At 37.8% G+C, this 19,128-nt stretch overlaps 2 protein-coding genes and 1 long non-coding RNA gene across 7 annotated transcripts in view; 1 reads left to right on the top strand and 2 right to left on the bottom strand.

Moving 5' to 3' along the window:
- Positions 1 to 362, bottom strand: part of ANKRD12 (ankyrin repeat domain 12) — a gene marked incomplete at its 3' end in the record, with an annotated part of 133,411 nt that extends 133,049 nt beyond the window's left edge. The window contains exon 1 of the mRNA XM_008056012.1: positions 152 to 362. The remainder of the gene's footprint in view (positions 1 to 151) is intronic.
- The window catches only part of NDUFV2 (NADH:ubiquinone oxidoreductase core subunit V2), a 62,965-nt gene that overhangs the window by 31,387 nt on the left and 12,450 nt on the right, over positions 1 to 19,128 (bottom strand). For 2 of the 5 annotated variants that reach the window (XM_008056008.1, XM_008056009.2), the window contains exons 2-8: positions 16,996 to 17,061; positions 15,569 to 15,631; positions 15,372 to 15,488; positions 12,009 to 12,177; positions 10,347 to 10,456; positions 7,724 to 7,800; positions 2,986 to 3,138 (exon numbers count right to left, since the gene is read on the bottom strand). In XM_008056008.1, the coding sequence (XP_008054199.1) occupies positions 3,045 to 3,138; positions 7,724 to 7,800; positions 10,347 to 10,456; positions 12,009 to 12,177; positions 15,372 to 15,488; positions 15,569 to 15,631; positions 16,996 to 17,061 (696 nt within the window). In that variant the 3' untranslated portion in view covers positions 2,986 to 3,044. Of the gene's footprint in view, positions 1 to 2,985; positions 3,139 to 7,719; positions 7,801 to 10,346; positions 10,457 to 12,008; positions 12,178 to 15,371; positions 15,489 to 15,568; positions 15,632 to 16,995; positions 17,062 to 19,128 lie in introns of those variants that run through there. The other 3 variants (XM_021711340.1, XM_021711342.1, XM_021711341.1) reach the window with 3 other exon arrangements.
- On the top strand, positions 604 to 18,356 carry LOC103258339. The gene is made up of 3 exons (XR_504175.2): positions 604 to 744; positions 9,915 to 9,958; positions 18,216 to 18,356. It is a non-coding gene; the product is annotated as an uncharacterized LOC103258339 (long non-coding RNA).

Below are 19,128 nucleotides of genomic sequence, written 5' to 3'. Positions count from 1 at the left end.
CGGGCGGGCCGCGTCCCCTACCTTGCTCGGGGGAGGGGGAACCGGAGCAGCGCGGAACTGAGGGGTCTCCTCCCAGGCGCCGGGGACAGGCTCGAAACCGCGCCCCTCCTTCCTCCTGTCCTGTCGCCACGCCCCCCTCGCCCGCACGGACCCGAGGCGCGGCGGGCGCAGGAGGGTTTACGCCCTGGACAAGCGCCTTGGCGTGGCCGTCGCTGTCGTTGTCTCCGCCGCCGCTGCAACCGCCACCAACGCCGCCGGGGCCGGGCTTGAAAACATCTCCGGTCTCGGTCCGTCTCTCACCACAGCCTCCTCGCTCCCAGGACAGCGCCGCGCGGCGATTGGCTGCGGCGCGAGCACGTGACGCCCGCGTACACGTGACTCCCGCGGGCACGGGACGGACGGCGTGACCGCCCCGCCCCCCGGCGCCCGCCCCTTTTGCGGCTCCGGAGAAGCGTCTCGAGCTGCTGGGCGGAGGAGGCAGAGCGTACCAAGTGGGAGACAGCGGAGGGGGGTGGGCCGCAGCTCCTCTTTCCTGCTTGCCGCCTCCCCCCACCCGGGTGTCCGCGCCTCCCCGCCGCCGTCACCCGCCTGAGAAGGAGGGGGGACCAAAGGCTGCGCGAAGAGGCGGTGCAGGCGTCATTGCCGCTGCCGCCAAGCGGACTCTGCAATCGCTTTTGGCGGCGACCATGGCGGTGGCTGTGACTGGAAACTTCTGGAAATGGCGGCGGCGACGAAGAGGCCCACGTAAGGGTATTATCATCTTATCTTTGCAGGGGGCGCGTGTTCCGACCCAGGCGCAAGAGCGCCGCGATCGCAGCCTGAGGCCGCGGCGGGGTTCCTTCCCCCGAGGCTCGCGGCAGCCGACGGTCTCCCGCGGGCTGGGCGGGGGGGGCGGCGCGAGTGTCGGCGCCTGCGCCGCTCCAAGCCGCTGCACCTGCGCGTCTTGTCCGCTGAGCCCTCGCGGGTCCGGCCGGCCCGAGGACCACCCCGAAAGCGCAGTAGCGGGCGCCTCCCCTGGGGTCTACAGGGTCCCAGTCGCCCCTTCCATTTTTTAGAGAGAAAATCCTGGTGCATGTCCCCACGTGTGGCACTATGGATTTAAGAGGGCCCGGGGAAACTGACCGTCTCAGCCCAGGTCCGGGGCAAGTGTCTTGGGAAACTGAGTCTCGGCGTGGCTGCGGCATGTACGCTAACAGTTCTGGACGCTGTCTTATTTACTTAGAGGCTGTGACAGCTGTATACACCTTAATTTAGCCACCCATCCTCAGCTGGAAACCATCTTTCCCCTTCCCGTGAACTGTGGCCTCCTAAACCACAGCGTCCGTTCATGAGTTAATGCGCAGTTACAAATGTATGTCAGCCTGTTTCTTTAGTCTTTATAAACTGAGGGTTCACATGAATACAGCAGATGAGGCGACACTCACGTCCTAACAAATTACTACGTAAAGCATAATCCTGCATTGAAGACCAAGGGATTTTCCTTTCCTAGCTTCCTGATTTCTCCACCTATAAAATATAAGGTTCAACGATACAGTAAGAGAGCACCTTTGGCTAGAAGTAAAATAGTGTTAACGTTTTAGATATTCATGGCGTTGAGAAAGTTAAGAATTCTAGGGTGGAAAGCATTTCCATTGTGTCTACCTTTTGGTGCCACTTGGAAAATTAGACAGTTTAACCTTCTCCCAAGTTAAAAAAAAAAAAATGTAATATACTTGAAAAAATATTTGTTTTTAGGCATCATAATTGCTAGTGAATACTGTCTCAAAAGCAAGGCCAAATAGTGACTTTGAGAAGTCCTGAAATAATTTAGTAAGTTTAGGTTTATTCATGCATTAAAGCTGGCTATTATTTTTTCCCACTTGCAAAACTAATGTACTATAGCTGATTTCTTTAACTGATGTTAATACACAAAAGGTTTTATCCTTTAAGTTGTAGCATCAATACAACTGAGGAATATTTTGCATGTCCACTGACCTTTCCAACTCATGGTTATACTTCGCATTTCTTCACCCGATTATCTTTTGTATACTTTCAGTGTCAAAATAACCAAGAATAGCGTCCAAGTATCCTTGGCTGTAGTTTGTACCTTTCCTTTTTTACTTCATTTTTAAATTCTTATTTTTCTTACAGAAAATGTTGCCTAGCTGGTATCAAACTCCTGAACTCAAGAGATCATACTGCCCTAGCCTCTCAAAGTGCTGGGATTACAGGCTTGAGCCACAGCACTGGAATGCTTTTCTTTTTAAAAAATGATAATGCTTCTAGAGACAACTACCTTATCCTCCTTATACTACGGTGTGCTTGAGATGTCACTAACTAGTTAGAAATAGAATAACAATTATGTGCTGTAAATGTAAAAATTCTTAAATGGAGTACTGAAATAAAGTTAATAGAAAGCTGGTAACTTAAAATTTGGCTGTGGCTAAAGATGGGAAAAGATATTTGAAATTTGACAGAATTTTTACTTCATAGTAACCTAATTTTTATTATAAAAATTAGCTGGTAGTTGAATGAGTAACACTGGAGTAACTGTTAACCAGATTATGTAATAATGTTTTCCATAGTTAGCCACAGATAGGCCAGGCATGGTGGCTCATGCCTATAATCCCAGCACTCTGAAAGGTCAAGCAAGGCTGGACTGCTTGAGCCCAGGAGTTTGAGACCAGCCTGGGCAACACAGCAAGACCGTGTGTCTACAAAAAATATTTAAAAATTCGCTGGGTGTGGTGTCTTGTACCTGTAGTCCCAGCTGCTCAGGAGGCTGAGGTGAAAGGATCGCCTGAGCCAAGTAGTTTGAGGCTGCCATGAGTTGTGATCATGCCACTACACTCCAGCCTGGATGACAGAGTGACTCTGACTTAAAAAAATAAAGTCACAGATAGCAGAAGAATGTAAAATGAGTTTTGCTATAAAACTTATAGCTCAGTTGCTAAGGTTACCACCAAAATGTACGCAGAGCAGAATAAACAAATAACAAAAAAAAAGTTTATATAGATAAGTTCATATTTTATTTCTCCAGTGCCATATTTACAGCTGAATATAAATTAAAGGCCTGCTTGTACACCAAAGCCAGGTCCCTTGGGTGGTTCAGTCAAAGAGGTAAGACCTCCAGCTGGCTCACAAGAGAAGCGTCCACTCCTGAAAAGAAAAGTAACATTAATGAGTAACATTTCTAAATCTTTACTCAAAAAAATTGTCTGTTGTCTGATCAAAACAGCCCAGCTAAGTAATTACTTCTCCCCAAGAACTAGCATGGATTATTGAATTCAAACATTTCAACTGCTGCAAGATTTTCTCCTTCTAAAGTCAAGTATTAAAAAAAATCAAGTATGAAAAAAAAATTAAAAATTCATCATAAATATGAAAAATATAAAACCAGCACTAATAATAGTTCCCATTTATTGAGCAGTATATGTATTTATCTTTACAACAATGCACTGAGACAAGTGATGCTGGCTTTATCTTCTAGATACGGAAATCAAGGTTTAGGGTATTCAGCATCAATCCAAGGATCAGAGCAAAGAATTATGGCAAAAATAACCCAGCCCCAGAGGACTTTTTTTTAAACCATGTTTTAATAAACTAGGGTACTGCACTTATTTTTATAGTCAAATTTTATTTAAACTGAGATCCATTTGTCACAATGAATAGAAGGAACGTACGCTTGTACACAGTATTTGGAAGTAAACAGAAACTAGATTCCTTGAGAAATAGAGGATTTGGGAGGATGTCCCTTAGAAGCAATGACATTAAATCTATTTGCATTTATGTTTCTTTAAAGCTATATTAGTAGTAGTAATTTTCTGAAAAAAATGTTCCACACCAGGATGGCCACTGCCACAGAGAAGAAAAACAAGAACAGCTCCTGATGGAAGATTTATGAACAGAGGCAGAGGCAGTACAGAAGTAGAAGAACCTGTCTGTGTTTTTTTTTTCCAACCCCACACATACTTTCCCAGTTAATTGCTCACCTCTGCCCTGTCTGACCTCTGTTGCTAGAGCCCAGTTCAGCACCCACTCTGTATCACCTCACCCCTCTCCCACTACTATTCCCTGGTTTTGCTAATTTACTTTGTTCCTGCTACAGATTTTAGCTGAAGAACTTGTTCAATTTATATCTTTACAACTTCCTCTAGCTTTGCCCTTCACATTCTATCCATCCTACAGTGATGATATATATGTCTGTTCCTTAGAGCCATGGGAAATCATTTTTTATTGAGGTGACAGGAAAATGATACCACATAATCACATATAAATCTTCCAAGTTATCACAGTATGTATCAAAGTAATATCTTTTACTACCTATTAGTAATATGAAAGCAGGTTTAGAAGTTATTTTCAGTGCTTTAAATTCACTGAAAATAAGTACAATCTCAACACATCTATTTACTAACGTCAAAATTAAGAAAGAATACAGCTGAGCCTTGAACAACATGGGTTTGAACTGCACAAGTCCACTATATACATAGATTTTCTTCTGCCTTGGTACGCCTGAGATAGGACCAACCCCTCTTCCTCCTCAGCCTACTGAACAGGAAGATGAGGATGGAAACCTTTATGATAATCCACTTTCATTGAATGAACAGTAAATATATTTTCTCTGCCTTATGATTTTCTTAGTAACATTTTCTCTAGCTTGCTTTATTGTAATACAGTATATACTATCTATAACATACAAATATGTGCTAATCAACATTGTTATTGACAAGGCTACTGGTCAACAGTAGACTATTAGTAAAGTTTTTGGGAAGATAAAAGTTTTACACAGATCTTCAACTGTATGAGGAATCAGTGCCCCAATCCCCATGTTGTTGAAACATCAGCTATATTATCTTACTACTGGTTTAATATTTTCTTTTTAAAGTAATTTACCAGAAACAATTTTAAAAAGCAGTTTTCAACCTAATAGAAACATCAATCTTTTATTAATTTTGGCCACGGTAGACCTCATGGTGGTACTCAGAAATCATTTACTATAGAACAAGTTTTAATTTATCTTAGTTTTTCATTACTCAAACTATCAGCACCTCTTTCAATTAGCTGTAGCTTGATTATAAAAATAGCAGTAAAAAACAATTCGTTTTAATTAATATACGGAATAACTGTAACTGTATTATGATTATTGCTATCTCAGTCTCTTTCATTATCCTATATATCCAAGATATTAACTTGGGAAAATAAAGTGAAAAGTTGTTTTCGTATGCTGATAAAACATTCTAGTATTACCATGTCCAAATACGAGCTTTATATACCATTGGTGGATATCCTGCAATTATTGAAAAGTAAGTAGATTTATATCTGCTTTTAAAATAACAGTGATAAGTAGAAAATAAAAACAGATTCAGACACCAATAATTCTTAAATCTTTCACTCAAATATGTCAAGAAAATTCCAGTGAAGAACTGTTTATAATGATGAGCAAACTGCCTATTATTATCAGATATTGAAAGTGTTAACTGTAGTACCTAGTTCCTGTTTATTACTATTAAGATACAATGTTATAGTATTTTCCTATATTAAAAACAAATTCTAATTTCACCCCTGATAATTTCATTCAGACTCAAGACTTTAAAAACTACCTTTCATAACTGATGAATCCCCAAATTGTATTTCTAGCCCTAATCTATTTTCCAGGTTCATACCTGCCTCTCAGTATTCTGTAATATTTCAAATTTACCATGTCTAAAACAAAAGTGACTTTTCTTATCCCAAATCTTTTCCATTTTAGTTCAAGGGACCATGGAAATGTCCAAGCCAAAAAGGTAGAAATCGCTCATAATTTCTCAGCCCTACACATCCACCAAATTCTAAACTATTCTCCATATAGCAACTAGGACAATATTTTTAACAAGACTGCTCATATCATTCCCTACTGAAAACACTCCAACAACAGCTTTTTATTATATTTAGGATTCACAACCCAGATTACTTATCTGGCCCCTATCTCCCTCTCTGACCTGTTCTACCACTTTCTTTGCCCATCACCTCACTGCAATCACACTGTTCTTACTTTGCCTCCAAGACCTGGATATGTCCCCTTTACCATCCCTAGACTGTTATTCCTCCAGATCTTTATATGTTTCCCTATAGCTCAACATTCAGGTCATGGCTCATATGTTACCACCTCCAACAGCCCTCTCCCAACAAAATTTACTACCAATTATTCTCTAACCCCTAACACTATTTCATTTTATTTTGTAGCATTTTATCACTCAGGTACACATTATTTGTCTCTACCACTAGAATACACAAGATATATGAGAAATTTATTAATAACCTCAATTAGTGCCTGGCACACAGCAGGCTCAAAAATGTGAAATAAATGAATATTAAGTAAGTCATGTAATAAAGTAACAAATAACTATGTTTATTAGTATGGCAGGAGAGTAATGCTGGATTATTGTCATAATTCATAAATCAGAGTTCACGAGAAGCAGAAAATTCTAACCAACAAAATCATGACTACAAAATTAAACATCAAATCAGAAGGGAGCCATCTAAAGAACCCGAGTGGATTTCACAAGAAAATCTGCACTTGGAATGTTTTTTTAAGTACCCAAAAGGTGAAAGAAGCTATGCGTTTAAGTACAAACATAAAAATAGAATAAACTTACTTAAAAACATCTGAATCCTAAAAAGGAGCTGAAGCTTGTGGAAATACTATGAAAAATTGACTATTAAGGGAGATCTTATATTTGAAGCAAGAGTAAGAGATAGGACCACTGGCTAAGAACAGTCCTGTAATACTAAATGACAAAAGATTTCATTTCTCCTGACTTCATAAAGGAGAATGATTTCTCACAAGGGAAATATTTTACCTCCTAAAAAAAAGTAAATGTAACCAAGAAAACTGAGGCACTTGGAACAGAATGCCAAAATTCTTAAGCAAATTCAATTCTATAGGCTCAGGGAGTTGAAGGAAGTATGCATTTCCTAGAAAAGAAAGTAATAGCAGAAGTCCGCTAGCGTTTACTAAGTTATCCTGAATTGGCCTCATTTTTTCATTAAATAGTCTACCAAAACAATGGGTGAGTACTTCAAGAAGAGCAAACTATAAGAACCACTCATACTTTCTGACTTGGTAATTCAACTTCAGGGAGCTGTTATTTTTTTAAAAAAAATAATATATATATATATATATATATATATAAAGCAGGGAAAAAAGAGCACGTTATAACTCTTATTAATCACAGGCTGTGATTAGTTTAAGCTCAGATTAAAGTCATTAGCCAATTTGAAACCCCAGAGCAGAGAGACCAAACTATGTCAATATAAGGAAAAATAATGAAAGCACTGTGAATATTTAGTCTGAGAGAAAAATGAAGAGAAGATAAGATAGTTATTTCAAGTGACTGAAGTGACTTGGAACAGGTATTACAGTTGTGTTGATTCAAAGAGCAGAAATCGATCTTTAGGTGGAAATTAGAAAGAACAGTCTTTGGATCCACCTTCTAGCGTATAAACTTTTAAATAATGGAATACTTTCTATTTGTAGCAAATTTTCCTTCTCTATAAATATTCAGGTAGATATCAGGTAGATCTCATATCTGATATGGTTTTAGAAAAAAAAATTATTGCTCTAGATGACAGTTTGCTTTAGCTAGTACTATCCAAAGCACCTGCTGGTTCCTAACTTAGGGCATAAAATCTTAAAAATTGAGTTTATGTGACAAATTAATTCAGATAAGCAATTAAAACTCATTATATACAAATAAAAGCATACTTTGGTCCAGGTTTTGGAATTTTGCCAGCCTTGAGCTCATCAATAATTTCTTCAATATCCTTAGGCGTCAGATCCTCCTAGAAAAAAAATTACAAGTCATACTGAAATTACTTTCTACAGCTGAAATCTATAAATCCCTAGTACCAGTTATTTTATTGTCTGTCTCAGCTCACAAGACAGTTACAAGGTATCAACAACTGAATAACTTATATACAGTATATACTGCTAAATATAATATGCAACAAATGCTGTAGCTAGAGGCCATACTAGTGTTTTGAAGTGAAACACATTTGGATTTGAGTCCTGGCTCATCATTTACTAGCTATTAATCTTGGACAAATTACTCAGGCTTCCCTAATTTGCTTATTTGTAAACCTACTTCAGCATGTTTCTGAAGATTAAATAAGACAATATATAAAGTAGAACTATGTCAGGGCATATGCTATATCCTTGATGAGGTACAAAGAGAATTAGCACAAGTGGTTGTAGTAACGTAAATAAATGTCTAATAACTATCCCTAGTCTAAAAATCCAACTACTAACTGAAAGTATCTCTATCTCTTGAACAAATCTATCCACAGGCTACTATATTTAGATTTACAATGCCTCATACAAAGCCTTAACTGTCTAATTCGTATTTAAAACAAATAAACACTCAGAGCCAAAAACTCGAAAGAAAAACCCAGAGTCAAGTAACACCAAGCAAACTTGGCTTCAAGGTTTCAAAGCCTATAAGGGTATGGGATAAAGCCCCTGGCCAGCAAAATACTGCCTAACAAGAGACCATCTAAACCACACAAAGTTAAGATTCCAAAAAGTTATACCTTCAATATAAGAATAAATTGTCCCTCAAAGAAAACTGCTAGTCTAGCACCTTTCATATTGGGTGGCAGGATAGGACTATGGTATAGGAGAGGGACTTCTTCCAGAGGCCAGTAGTACTCCAAGAGCAAGAGAGAAGCACCCACCCCCCCCACCTTTTTTTGTTTGTTTGGGTTTTTTTTTGTTTGTTTGTTTGTTTTTGAGTTGGAGTCTCACTCTGTCGCCCAGACTGAAGTGCAGTGGCCGCTCCCGGCCACCGCAGCCTTGACCTGCTGGGCTCCAGCGATCCTTCTGCCTCAGCCTTCCAAGTAGCTGGAACTACAGGCGCGCGCTACCACACCCGGCTAGTTTTTTGATTTATTATAGGCAATTCACTCACCTCGTTTGTTTGTTTTTTGAGTTGGGAGTCTCACTCTGTCGCCCAGGCTGCAGTGCAGTGGCACGCTCATGGCCACCCCAGCGTAAACCTGCTGGGCTCAGGCGATCCATCACAGCCTGCCAGGTAGCAGGAACTACAGGTGTGCGCTACCACACCCGACTAATTTTTTTAGCAAATCCCCTCTTTAAAAAAGTCAACCTTCAATGCAGTCCTCAAAGAATTCCTATACATGAATTTCTAAGAAATATGAGCTAATGAGATACCTTGAGTGAAAACCATGGTATAATTCCAGTAGGAAGCAATTTTTAAATAATTAGAAAACTCTATGCATTTGGTATTAAGAACACTTTTTAAAAAATATACAGGTCAAAGAAGAAAACAAAATGCATAACTTAAAAAAAAATCAGGCCAGGTGCAGTGGCTCAAACCTGTAATTCCAGCACTTTGGGAGGCCGAGGTGAGGGAATTGCCTGAACCCATGGGTTCCAGAACAGCCTGGGCAACTTGGTGAGACCTCATCTCTACAATAAATTAAAAATTAAAAAAAATTAGTTGGGCATGGTAGCGCATGCCTGTAGGTCCGGCTACCTGGAAGGCTGAGGCAGAAGGATCACCTGAGCCCAGCAGGCTGATGCTAGAGGTGGCCGTGAGCATGCCACTGCACTCTAGCCTGGGCAACAGACTGAGACTCCAACTCAAAAAAAAAAAAAAAAAAACACCAACAGAAATACTCAATTTTCAAAAAATGCAAAACTTATGAGATCCAACTAAAGCAATGTTTAGAGAGAGGTACGATATCTCTGTAACAGTTATAAAACAAACAATTTAACATATTAGTATAGCTAAATACATATGTAGAAAAAGTTAAAATATATGTACAGGAAGAACACACACTAAATTTATGATAATGGTTATCTCTGGGGAAGAAAGGGAGGAAAAAAAGGTTTGGGATGGGGGTGCTTCACCTGTATCTATTGCTTATTTCTACAGATGATGATGATATTTGTAATAAAATGTGGCAAAATCTAACACTGGTAAGTATTGGCAATTGCTACACAAAGACTTATTTTCTTATATGTAAATTACTAAATTTTTCATATAATTGAAAGTTTGTAATATTGTTATCTGGAGTTAAATACAAAAATGCTTCAAGATAATTTTTTTTTTAACTTTCTGGATATTAATGCTAACAGTTTCTTTTAAATGAATAATTAAGACTCTATCAGGGGAGGGGGGTGCTGGAGGGAGGGGCATATCTCATCAACAAGGGTACCTGCATAATCAACGTTTATATATCTAACCCTGAATTGTAACCCACATCTTTATAAAATTTTTTTAAAAAGGAACATCGGCAGGACACAAAATATCATATTCCAAATATGACACCATACAACTTAACTTACATTAAAATGAAATACTCACATAGTAGTTGTCATTTATTTGAACCATTGGTGCATTTACACAGGCCCCTAAACATTCCACCTCTATAAGAGTGAAAAGTTTGTCAGGTGTAGTCTCCCCAACCTTTATCCCTAAAAACATAAATGATCACTGTAAGGACTAGTTTATTTTAACAGCAATTAAAAAAAAAAAAACTCATATTGAGAATTGAAGATGGAGAAAGAAAAATATAGTACAGAGGTATATAAGAATATTTAAGAATATTTTTCTTAAAAAAATACTCTATATAATTATACTAAAACAATTCAAGAATTTCTTAAGTAGACTTGTTCCTTTAAAAACACATTTCAGGGGACTCATCTCCAGTGTTTGTTGTTATACAGCAGTGCATCAGGCTGTATTATTTTCATTTTGATTGTTATAATTAAGCTACTAAAATCACAGTCACACTATCAGACTGGCAAAGACTCAAAAAGCCAATGGCAAAGATTATTAAAGATATGAAGAAAATGAATACTCTCATACATTTTAGGGAAGGCATTTTGGCAGCACATGGTAAAGTCTGACCCTGTGATTCTCCTTCTGAAAAACAACTTCAGTATACAACAGGACAAGTATATGAAAGTAACTGCAAAGTAACTTAATCTATAATACAAAAAGCAAGCCAGGTGCGGTGGCTCACAGCTGTAATCTCAGCACTTTGGGATGCAGAGGCAAGAGGATTGCCTGAGCGCATGGGTTTGAGACCAACCTGGGCAACATGGCAAGACCTCGTCTCTACAATAAATCAAAAAATTTGCCAGGCATGGTAGTGCATGTCTGTAGTTCCAGCGACCTGGAAGGATCACCTGAACCCAGCAGGTAGAGGCTGTGGTGGCCATGAGCATGCCACTGCACTCCAGCCTGGGCGATGGAGTGAGACTCCAGCTCAAAAAAAACAAAAAAGAAAGGGATAGACTTATATATTCTGCTATACAAAGATAACCAAAATAAAGTATAAAAAGCAAACACAGAGTAAATGATATAAAATCTATAACAATATACCCAACTGTTATCAGAATTTATACCTTGAAGGAGTGGGATTTTAAGCCAACTTTAGCTTTCTGTTTTATATACTTCAATATATGCTCAACTATTTTTATAACATGCAAGTACTTACATTCAATAACAAAAGACACCTGCATTTACTCCATTTGGTATATACAGTTATAAGCATCAATGGCAGTGTTGTATAGAAAAATGCCCATTTTTTTTTTCCTATTTACTTTTTAAATGCCACCATAATCACATCAATTTCAAATTTCCCTTTCAGAAGCATTCTTACTATGCTCATATTTTATTTGTTCCATGGCTTCTTTGGAGGAATACAAAGACAATAGTCACTTTTTTAGTTAATGCATGCTTTCATACAATAAGTGAAACAATCTTCTAAACTTCTAGAAGCTTTTAAAACATACTTAGTGATTTAAAAAGAGAAGATGAAAACTCAGCTTTGAGGCTGAGAACAAAGAAAGAACACAAAATAGGAAGAAACAAAGGTGGCCAAATACAGTAAGACAAAACTTTACTGGGGAAGTCCAGATCCAGTAAAATGAAAGAAGTTGGAAACTTCAGGTACAGATACTTCAATAGAAAGACAATTCTGGTTTTTTATCAGTGTTACAAATAGAATGTATCCCATACCAAGCTTTTTCTGAATGGTCTCCAATATGCTGTCAGAGTTTCGAAGCATGCAGGGTGTAGTAGTGCAGACCTGGATGTGATACTTTCCAACTGGCTTTCGATTATACATTGTATAAAAAGTTGCTACTTCATATACTCTCATTGGAGGTACTTGTAAAACTTCTGCAACCTAAAATATTAGAACATTTTCAAGTAAGATAACTACAGAGTTTATCAACTGAGCCTTAGGCATGTTTTAAAAAATATAATTTCAAAACTGCCTCAATTTGGTAAAAACAGGAAAATTCTTCAAGGGTGGAAAACATATGTGTATCTGATAATAACACTATATAAACTCTTCAATTTTTGCAGACAACTTAAACCAGAGCCCAAAAGCTAATGGAGTTACAGCACTCCCTTCTCCTAATACCCCACTTCGCATTTCCACAAAAGGATATTGTTCTTCTCTAAATCTTTAAGTCAAAAGACTAAAAGAATTTCTACTTTGATCATTTCAACTCTTATTGTATAATTTAAATTGTTAAAATGGCAAAAATTTGGTGGCCAAACTGCAATAAAAGAAGCAATTAGATTTTTTAAGCCCTTTAAAGATTTAAAAAAAAAAAACAAAAAACCTTGAGGTTACTGGTGATGTTCAGCACATGCAAATGGTACAGCAAAAGGAAAAAAGGTTGAGAATCGAAGCTCACTTTTAGCCTGTATTTGCTTACATATCTACATTTAGAAATGTAAACTCAAAATGTGATGCCTCTGCATACTAATTTTTTTTTTTGAATTGGAGTCTCCCTCTGTTGCCCAGGCTAGAGTGCAGTGGCACACTCACAGCCACCGCAGACTCGACCTGCTGAGCTCAGGCAATCCTTCCGTCTCAGCCTTCCAAGTAGCTGGAACTACAGGCGTGAGCCACCACACCTGGCTAATTTTTTTTATTTATTGTAGAGACAAGGTCTCACCAAGTTGCCCAGGCTGGTCTCGAACCCCTGGTCTCAGGCAATCTCTGGCCTTGGACTCCCAAAGTGCTGGGATTACAGGCTTGAGCCACCGCGCCTGGCCTGCATACTTATTTTTATACACATATATCACACTCACACATACACACAACCCCCTCTCCAGAATAATCCAAAACACTACTGTTTCATATCACAATACTCTTCCTGAAAGCTGGTCTTACAGACTAGTACACTTCCCAACTTTTCACATCAAAGCATTAACAGACAATATCTGTTTGACGTACTTAGCATTCTTAAAAATTGTATATATAATATGTATCACATATTATATATATGTATTCCATGTTCTGACATAAAAGAAGAGCTCATTAAATGACATTTCAAATGACAAATATATTGAACTTTCTCCTATCAGGAATTTTAAAGGAAGTGTATTCTCAAAAGACATTCTAATCACAGTTAACTTACGACAGATAAACTAGTTGGTTTAATTTGGTAGTTCTAAGCCAGGAAAGTACCTATGAATCTGGGGAGCACACCACCACAATACACATGGAGCCCTACCACTGGAATAACTTAAAATATTGTGTGAGGCTCTGATTGTCTAATTTGGAAAAGCTACCCCCAGAATTCTGCTGCACATCTCACCAAGCCTTAGTGACAGTTAAAGAAATAATTAATGAGCCTCTATTTTTTTGTTGTCGTAAGGTTGGGTGTTTGCTGGTTATTTCTTGGGTTGCAGGGGCCAGATAGGGAGGCAGTAACATTAAAACAAAATCCCACATGTAAAGTGGAATGAATTTTGATTCTATTTCCTATACGCTATTTCTTCCCTCTTCCCCATACATATCCAACTCTAAGTAGAATAAGATGATAGATTAGATAGCTAAATTAGAGAGACAGGTTCTTAAAGACAGAGTCTCACAATGTTGGTCTGGCTGGCCTTGAACTACCAAGCTCAAGCAGTATTCCCACATCAGCCTCCCAAGTAGCTGGGACTACAGCAAGTGCCACCATGCCCTGTTCATGTTTTAAATGTTTTCACATTTCATTTCCTATTTATTTTATTTTGCTCTGCTAAGCTTGCCACTCAGCCAGACTTTCAATTGGCTTGCCATTATTAAAAACATGAAATTTCGTGCACACACACACAAAAAAGTATAATTAGAAACATATATATCATTATTTAGAAAGTTGGCTACTTTAAAAAGTATTGTAACGCCCAAAGAAACATCTAATTTATTGAAAAAATAACCACCAGACTATGCTTGCTTACGATAGTACCTCACTATCAAACTTGCTCTATAACATTTTTCATAGTGAAAAAAATACTTAATACAGTGTTAGAGCATATATCAAATACAAAGTAAATAATATATCAATAAACTAAAAGGTGCATTTCGGATTCCATTAGATAAATTGAAGATATTTCTATTCTCTAAGAAAGATGATGGTCTAACCTAACAGTGATAACCAAATAAAGTTTAGAAAGTGGTAGGAATGAAGTACAGCAGAATCTCTGTGATAGTCAAGTAGAAAATGCACTGATTTGGAAACAAATTCAGTACTAGCTCTATCACCTAGGAATCATATGTAATAATTGGAAGAGATTTACCTATTTTAAAACCTTCATTGCTGATGAGGAAGCTCAGAGAAAAATCAGGTTTCTTAGCTCTAAGTCAAACATATTTTCCATTATATAACATGGCTTGGTAGTTGTGTAATTTTCATAGCTTTAATCATTTCAACTCATATTGTATAATTTGTTTAAATGGCAAAAATTATGTGACCAAACCTCAATAAAGAAAACAATTAGATTTTTTGAAAACTATTAGAAAAAAAGGAATCTTATGATATGCATGAATAGACTAACGTCATGCATGGGTCACCCACAGCATTTCATTTTCCATACCATTTCATAAGTCATTGATTCCAAGGCAGCATAATCAAGTAGCATAAATACCATGTATTACATAGATTACTGTTAAACCAGTAACCAAAGATGTAAAATACTCAGAAGATTCACATTAGCTGTGAGATCTTTTTCTGTAATTCTGTTTAAATATTACATTAATTTTCAGAATATCTTGACACTTAATTATAGACATTTGGAATCTTTTACCTTTACTATGACCATTTCCCTCCTTCAAAAAGGGGGGAAAAATCCCCGCAAAACCCTCTTTCACCATAATGCTTTCACTATTTCCTACATGAATAGAAAACTCTACTTCAGTTCCCTGAATTAAAAGAACCAACAAAAACACAAATATAATTCAAGAAAACATATAAATGACTAAAGAGCTCTAAACTCCTAGATTCTGACACTGGAGATCATCAGAATAATTTCTATTTAAGGAAGTTATCAAACACAATCTCTCCTCTTTTCGAACCAAAGCAAAAATGAATCCAGTACCTTGTTCATAGCAGAGATAGGCAACCACCCATTCTGCCTTTGGGCTAAATCCAACACTGGAAGCACAGCTGCTGCTTTATGTCCTTCTGGATAGTTTTTTACAATTGCCTCTATCCTCTGTATAAAAGAAAAAGCACCATTTTATGGCTGGAATATACTAAATTATTCTTAAAATAATTATGTTAATCTATTCATACCTTATAGTTTTCTGGTGTGAAATCAAATGGTGTATCTGGATTATTCTCAGGAGTATCTCTATGCTATACCAAAAAAAAAAAAAAAGTTTTCCAAAATTATCCAAATTCTCACAAAAGTATGAGTAACACTGAACATTACTATGCTATTGTTTATTGTTTAATCTCTCCATCTTAATTCCAACATGATATATATCCATCTGTCCTTCCATCGAAAAGAATGACTAAACACACATTTGATGACTATGACAACCAAAGGAAAGCTAGGAGAATCCAAAATTTCAGAAAAGTTTCAGAAAGCAGTAGCTTTAGGACCAAAAAACAAACAACAAAAAGTGTTATACAACTTCATTAGAAAATAGTCTTTTAATATAACTACTAAAACACTCCCAATAACTAAAAGCCTTATGAAATTAAGACAAAATTCTGAGTGCGAACATATGTGCATTTTTCCAAAAGAGAGAACATCAGATTGTCAAAGGGATCTGGGATCCAAAATGTTTAAGATACATTACTTTAGAGAAGGCACAAAAGGACTACCTCTTCCTCACATGCTTTCCATAAACAAAAAGCAGCCAACATCAAGAAGCTTTATTTCTCCTAATAGAACAGAGCAGGACCTTTTCAAAACTAACAAGAAATGGCATGTCAACAGGAAATCAATGAGTCACACTGAGATTAACACATCAATTAATGTTAAATATGTATGGTGAATACAGAAATGAATCTCTTGATATGTTAACTCTCAGAGTTCTGCTTTTTAAAGGACTTAAGTCAAGAGGAAAGACACCAGAAACTTCAGACAATGATCTCAAACGTAGCCAACCTAATATAAATTTAGATAAAGGTGATAAACATAAAGCAAGAAGCTGCTTATACTGTTAACTCTAAATTATCATACAGATCCACTATATTACCTTTAAATAATGCTAGATTAATCCCTGAAATCTGCACCTTGTCAGATAAAAAGGATACATATCTATCCTTTCTGAATTGTGCAACTAAAGCTGGGGACTTCATAGACTTCTACTTGTAGAAGCCAAAAATATATAAGGGCAGCTGCTGATGTATTCACTACTTTACTATAATCTGTCATTTTGGGATTCCCCAAGTTCCAGCCCCAGAACCTTCCATGAGACAATATGACTGATTTTTAAGAAGCCAAAGTGTGATGGGGCTCACCATAATTTCACAAAAGAACAATTTAACTTCTTATTCCCAGAATTTCCCTGGTGCCAATTTAAAAAATGTAAGAGTTTCAGCTGGAACCACAAATCTTTTGAAATGTAGTTAATTCAATTAGCTATATTTAAATTCCCACAATATCCACCATATACCAAAGACACTAGTGTTAAAGATATTTTGAATTATAACAGTGGTTTACCCAAATTTCCAAGCTTTTTTCCCCCCAAAGAAATCTAAGTACTTACCACAAATAAAGCTCCGCCAGCTCCATTTTGCACAGCTGTCTTATGCAAATTTCGTATATGTCCTCCCTAAAATTTAAAATTTTAAGAAAGTTTAATAAATCACAGCCTTAAAAAACTTCCATAAGGAAATATTTTAAGATTCATAATTTAAAACAATTGAATTGACTTACAGACATGAAAGATCTTTTTTTTTTTTTTTTTTTTAAGTTGGAGTCTCACTCCACCACCCAGGCTGGAGTGCAGTGTGGCACGCTCATGGCCACGCTGCTGGGCTCCAGCGATCCTTTTGCCTCAGCATTCCAAGTAGCCAGAACAACAGGTTCACGCTTTCACACCCGGCTAAATTGTCTGGGCTGGTCTCAAACCCACAAACCATTCGCCTTGGCCTCCCAAAGTGCTGGGATTACAGGCTGGGCCACCAAGCCCGGCCAAAGTAAAAGATCTTAAGAGATACAGTCTACTACCCTAGACTCTGCCCTCTATTTCAGGAAAAGCATCCCTTCCAAACCTCATGTTAAAAAAAATTTTTTTTTACTGGAGATTCAAAAGCAGTGTTATTCACCTGCCTAGGGTCACACACACGAGTCAAAGGGAAAACCAGGACCACAGCCCACATCAGCCGAGTTATATATCCTTTCTACCATTCTGCTGGCATGCATCTGACGAATTAATGTACTGTTAACGTATTGCTTTGCACTTTTGTCTGAATCAAGCTGGATTCCAGCTTTCATTTAACGTGGGCCTTCATAAACATGTTTTCATTCTGTACAAATGAGTCATATACTCTGTACAGATGAGTCAATTGTATCCTCCTTTCAATCCTTTACTAAACTAGTTTAGAAACTCCGGCTGTTTAAGAGTAGTTTCTTTTTTTTTTTTTTGAGTTGGAGTCTTGGTCTATTGCCCAGACTGGAGCGCAGTGGCCACTCCCGGCCACCGCGGCCTCGACCTGCTGGGCTCAGTGATCCTTCCACCTCAGTCTTCCGAGTAGCTGGAACTGTAGGCGCGCGCTACCAGGCCCGGCTAATTTTTTGATTTATTGTAGAGATGAGGTCTCGCCAAGTTGCCCGGGCGGGTCTCGAACTCGCGGGCTCAGGCAATCCACTCACCTCAGTCTCCCAAAGGCGCGGGATTACAGGCTGAGCCACCAAGTCCGGCTAAGAGATGAAATGCAACAGAATAACAAACTCACTCTAATTTCTGATTTCTACCAACTACAGATGGCAGAACACTGGATCAAACCAAGCATGGGACTGGCAAAGAGTTAAACAATTCAAAGAAGGCAAGCCATGAAAGAGAAGACAGTAAACAGAGTAAAAATTACATATTTAACTTTCCCCTAGGTCCAAATAATATTTCATTTGAATGTCAGGGGAGGGGGAGTGGGATTGGCAGTTAAGGGAAACTGCTTAGGGGAGGGAGGGGCATACCTCATCAACAAGCGTATCTGCATAATCAGTGTTTGTATACCTAACCTTGAATTGTACCCCACATCTTTATAATAAAAAAGATTTTGTTCATATAATAATAAAATTGAATTGCCATGTCTGTTTCAGACAATGAAAAAAAAATTCTCAGTTGAATAAATAAGTTTACACAGAACACTTGCTTTAATTAACAAGAAAAGACTCAAGTAAAGAATGTGAGACATAGGTACCAAAGATGGGAGCGATAAATATCAATTACAGGATAATGGGGTGATGCTATCAGAGAGAGATATACACAAGGGGACTTCCACTGTGTTGGTTTTGTTTTCTTTCTTAGACAGCCAGTGAGTGAGTATACAAGTGTTACATTCTTTATGCTTCATGTCTTAAATATAGAATAATTTTTTTAAGTGACATTTAGCTTCAAGGAGACAGTAAATGTTCTTATACTTTCATTGTTTCCCAAACTGCTTCAGGATCAATCTGTGAATTATGCCTATATCCCTAATTTATCTGTCCAGAACCTGGACTGAGACAAACATAAAACTAAGACCATAATTCCCAAATAATACCATAGAACAATATTAGCATAAAGTCTTGAAAAAGTAACTGAAACTAAAATTTAGAAAACAGTCTTTTCTGTTTGCTGAGAAAATATTTTAAGAAATTAAAGAACAGTTTTTGAGTAGCACTAATTTTAAAATTA

Source organism: Carlito syrichta, unplaced genomic scaffold (assembly GCF_000164805.1).
Source record: "Carlito syrichta isolate Samal-C Ts95f unplaced genomic scaffold, Tarsius_syrichta-2.0.1 Scaffold302078, whole genome shotgun sequence".
Lineage (NCBI taxonomy): Eukaryota > Metazoa > Chordata > Mammalia > Primates > Tarsiidae > Carlito > Carlito syrichta.
The sequence above is the reverse complement of the archived record's forward strand: the minus strand, read 5'-3'. Positions and strand labels throughout refer to the sequence as shown.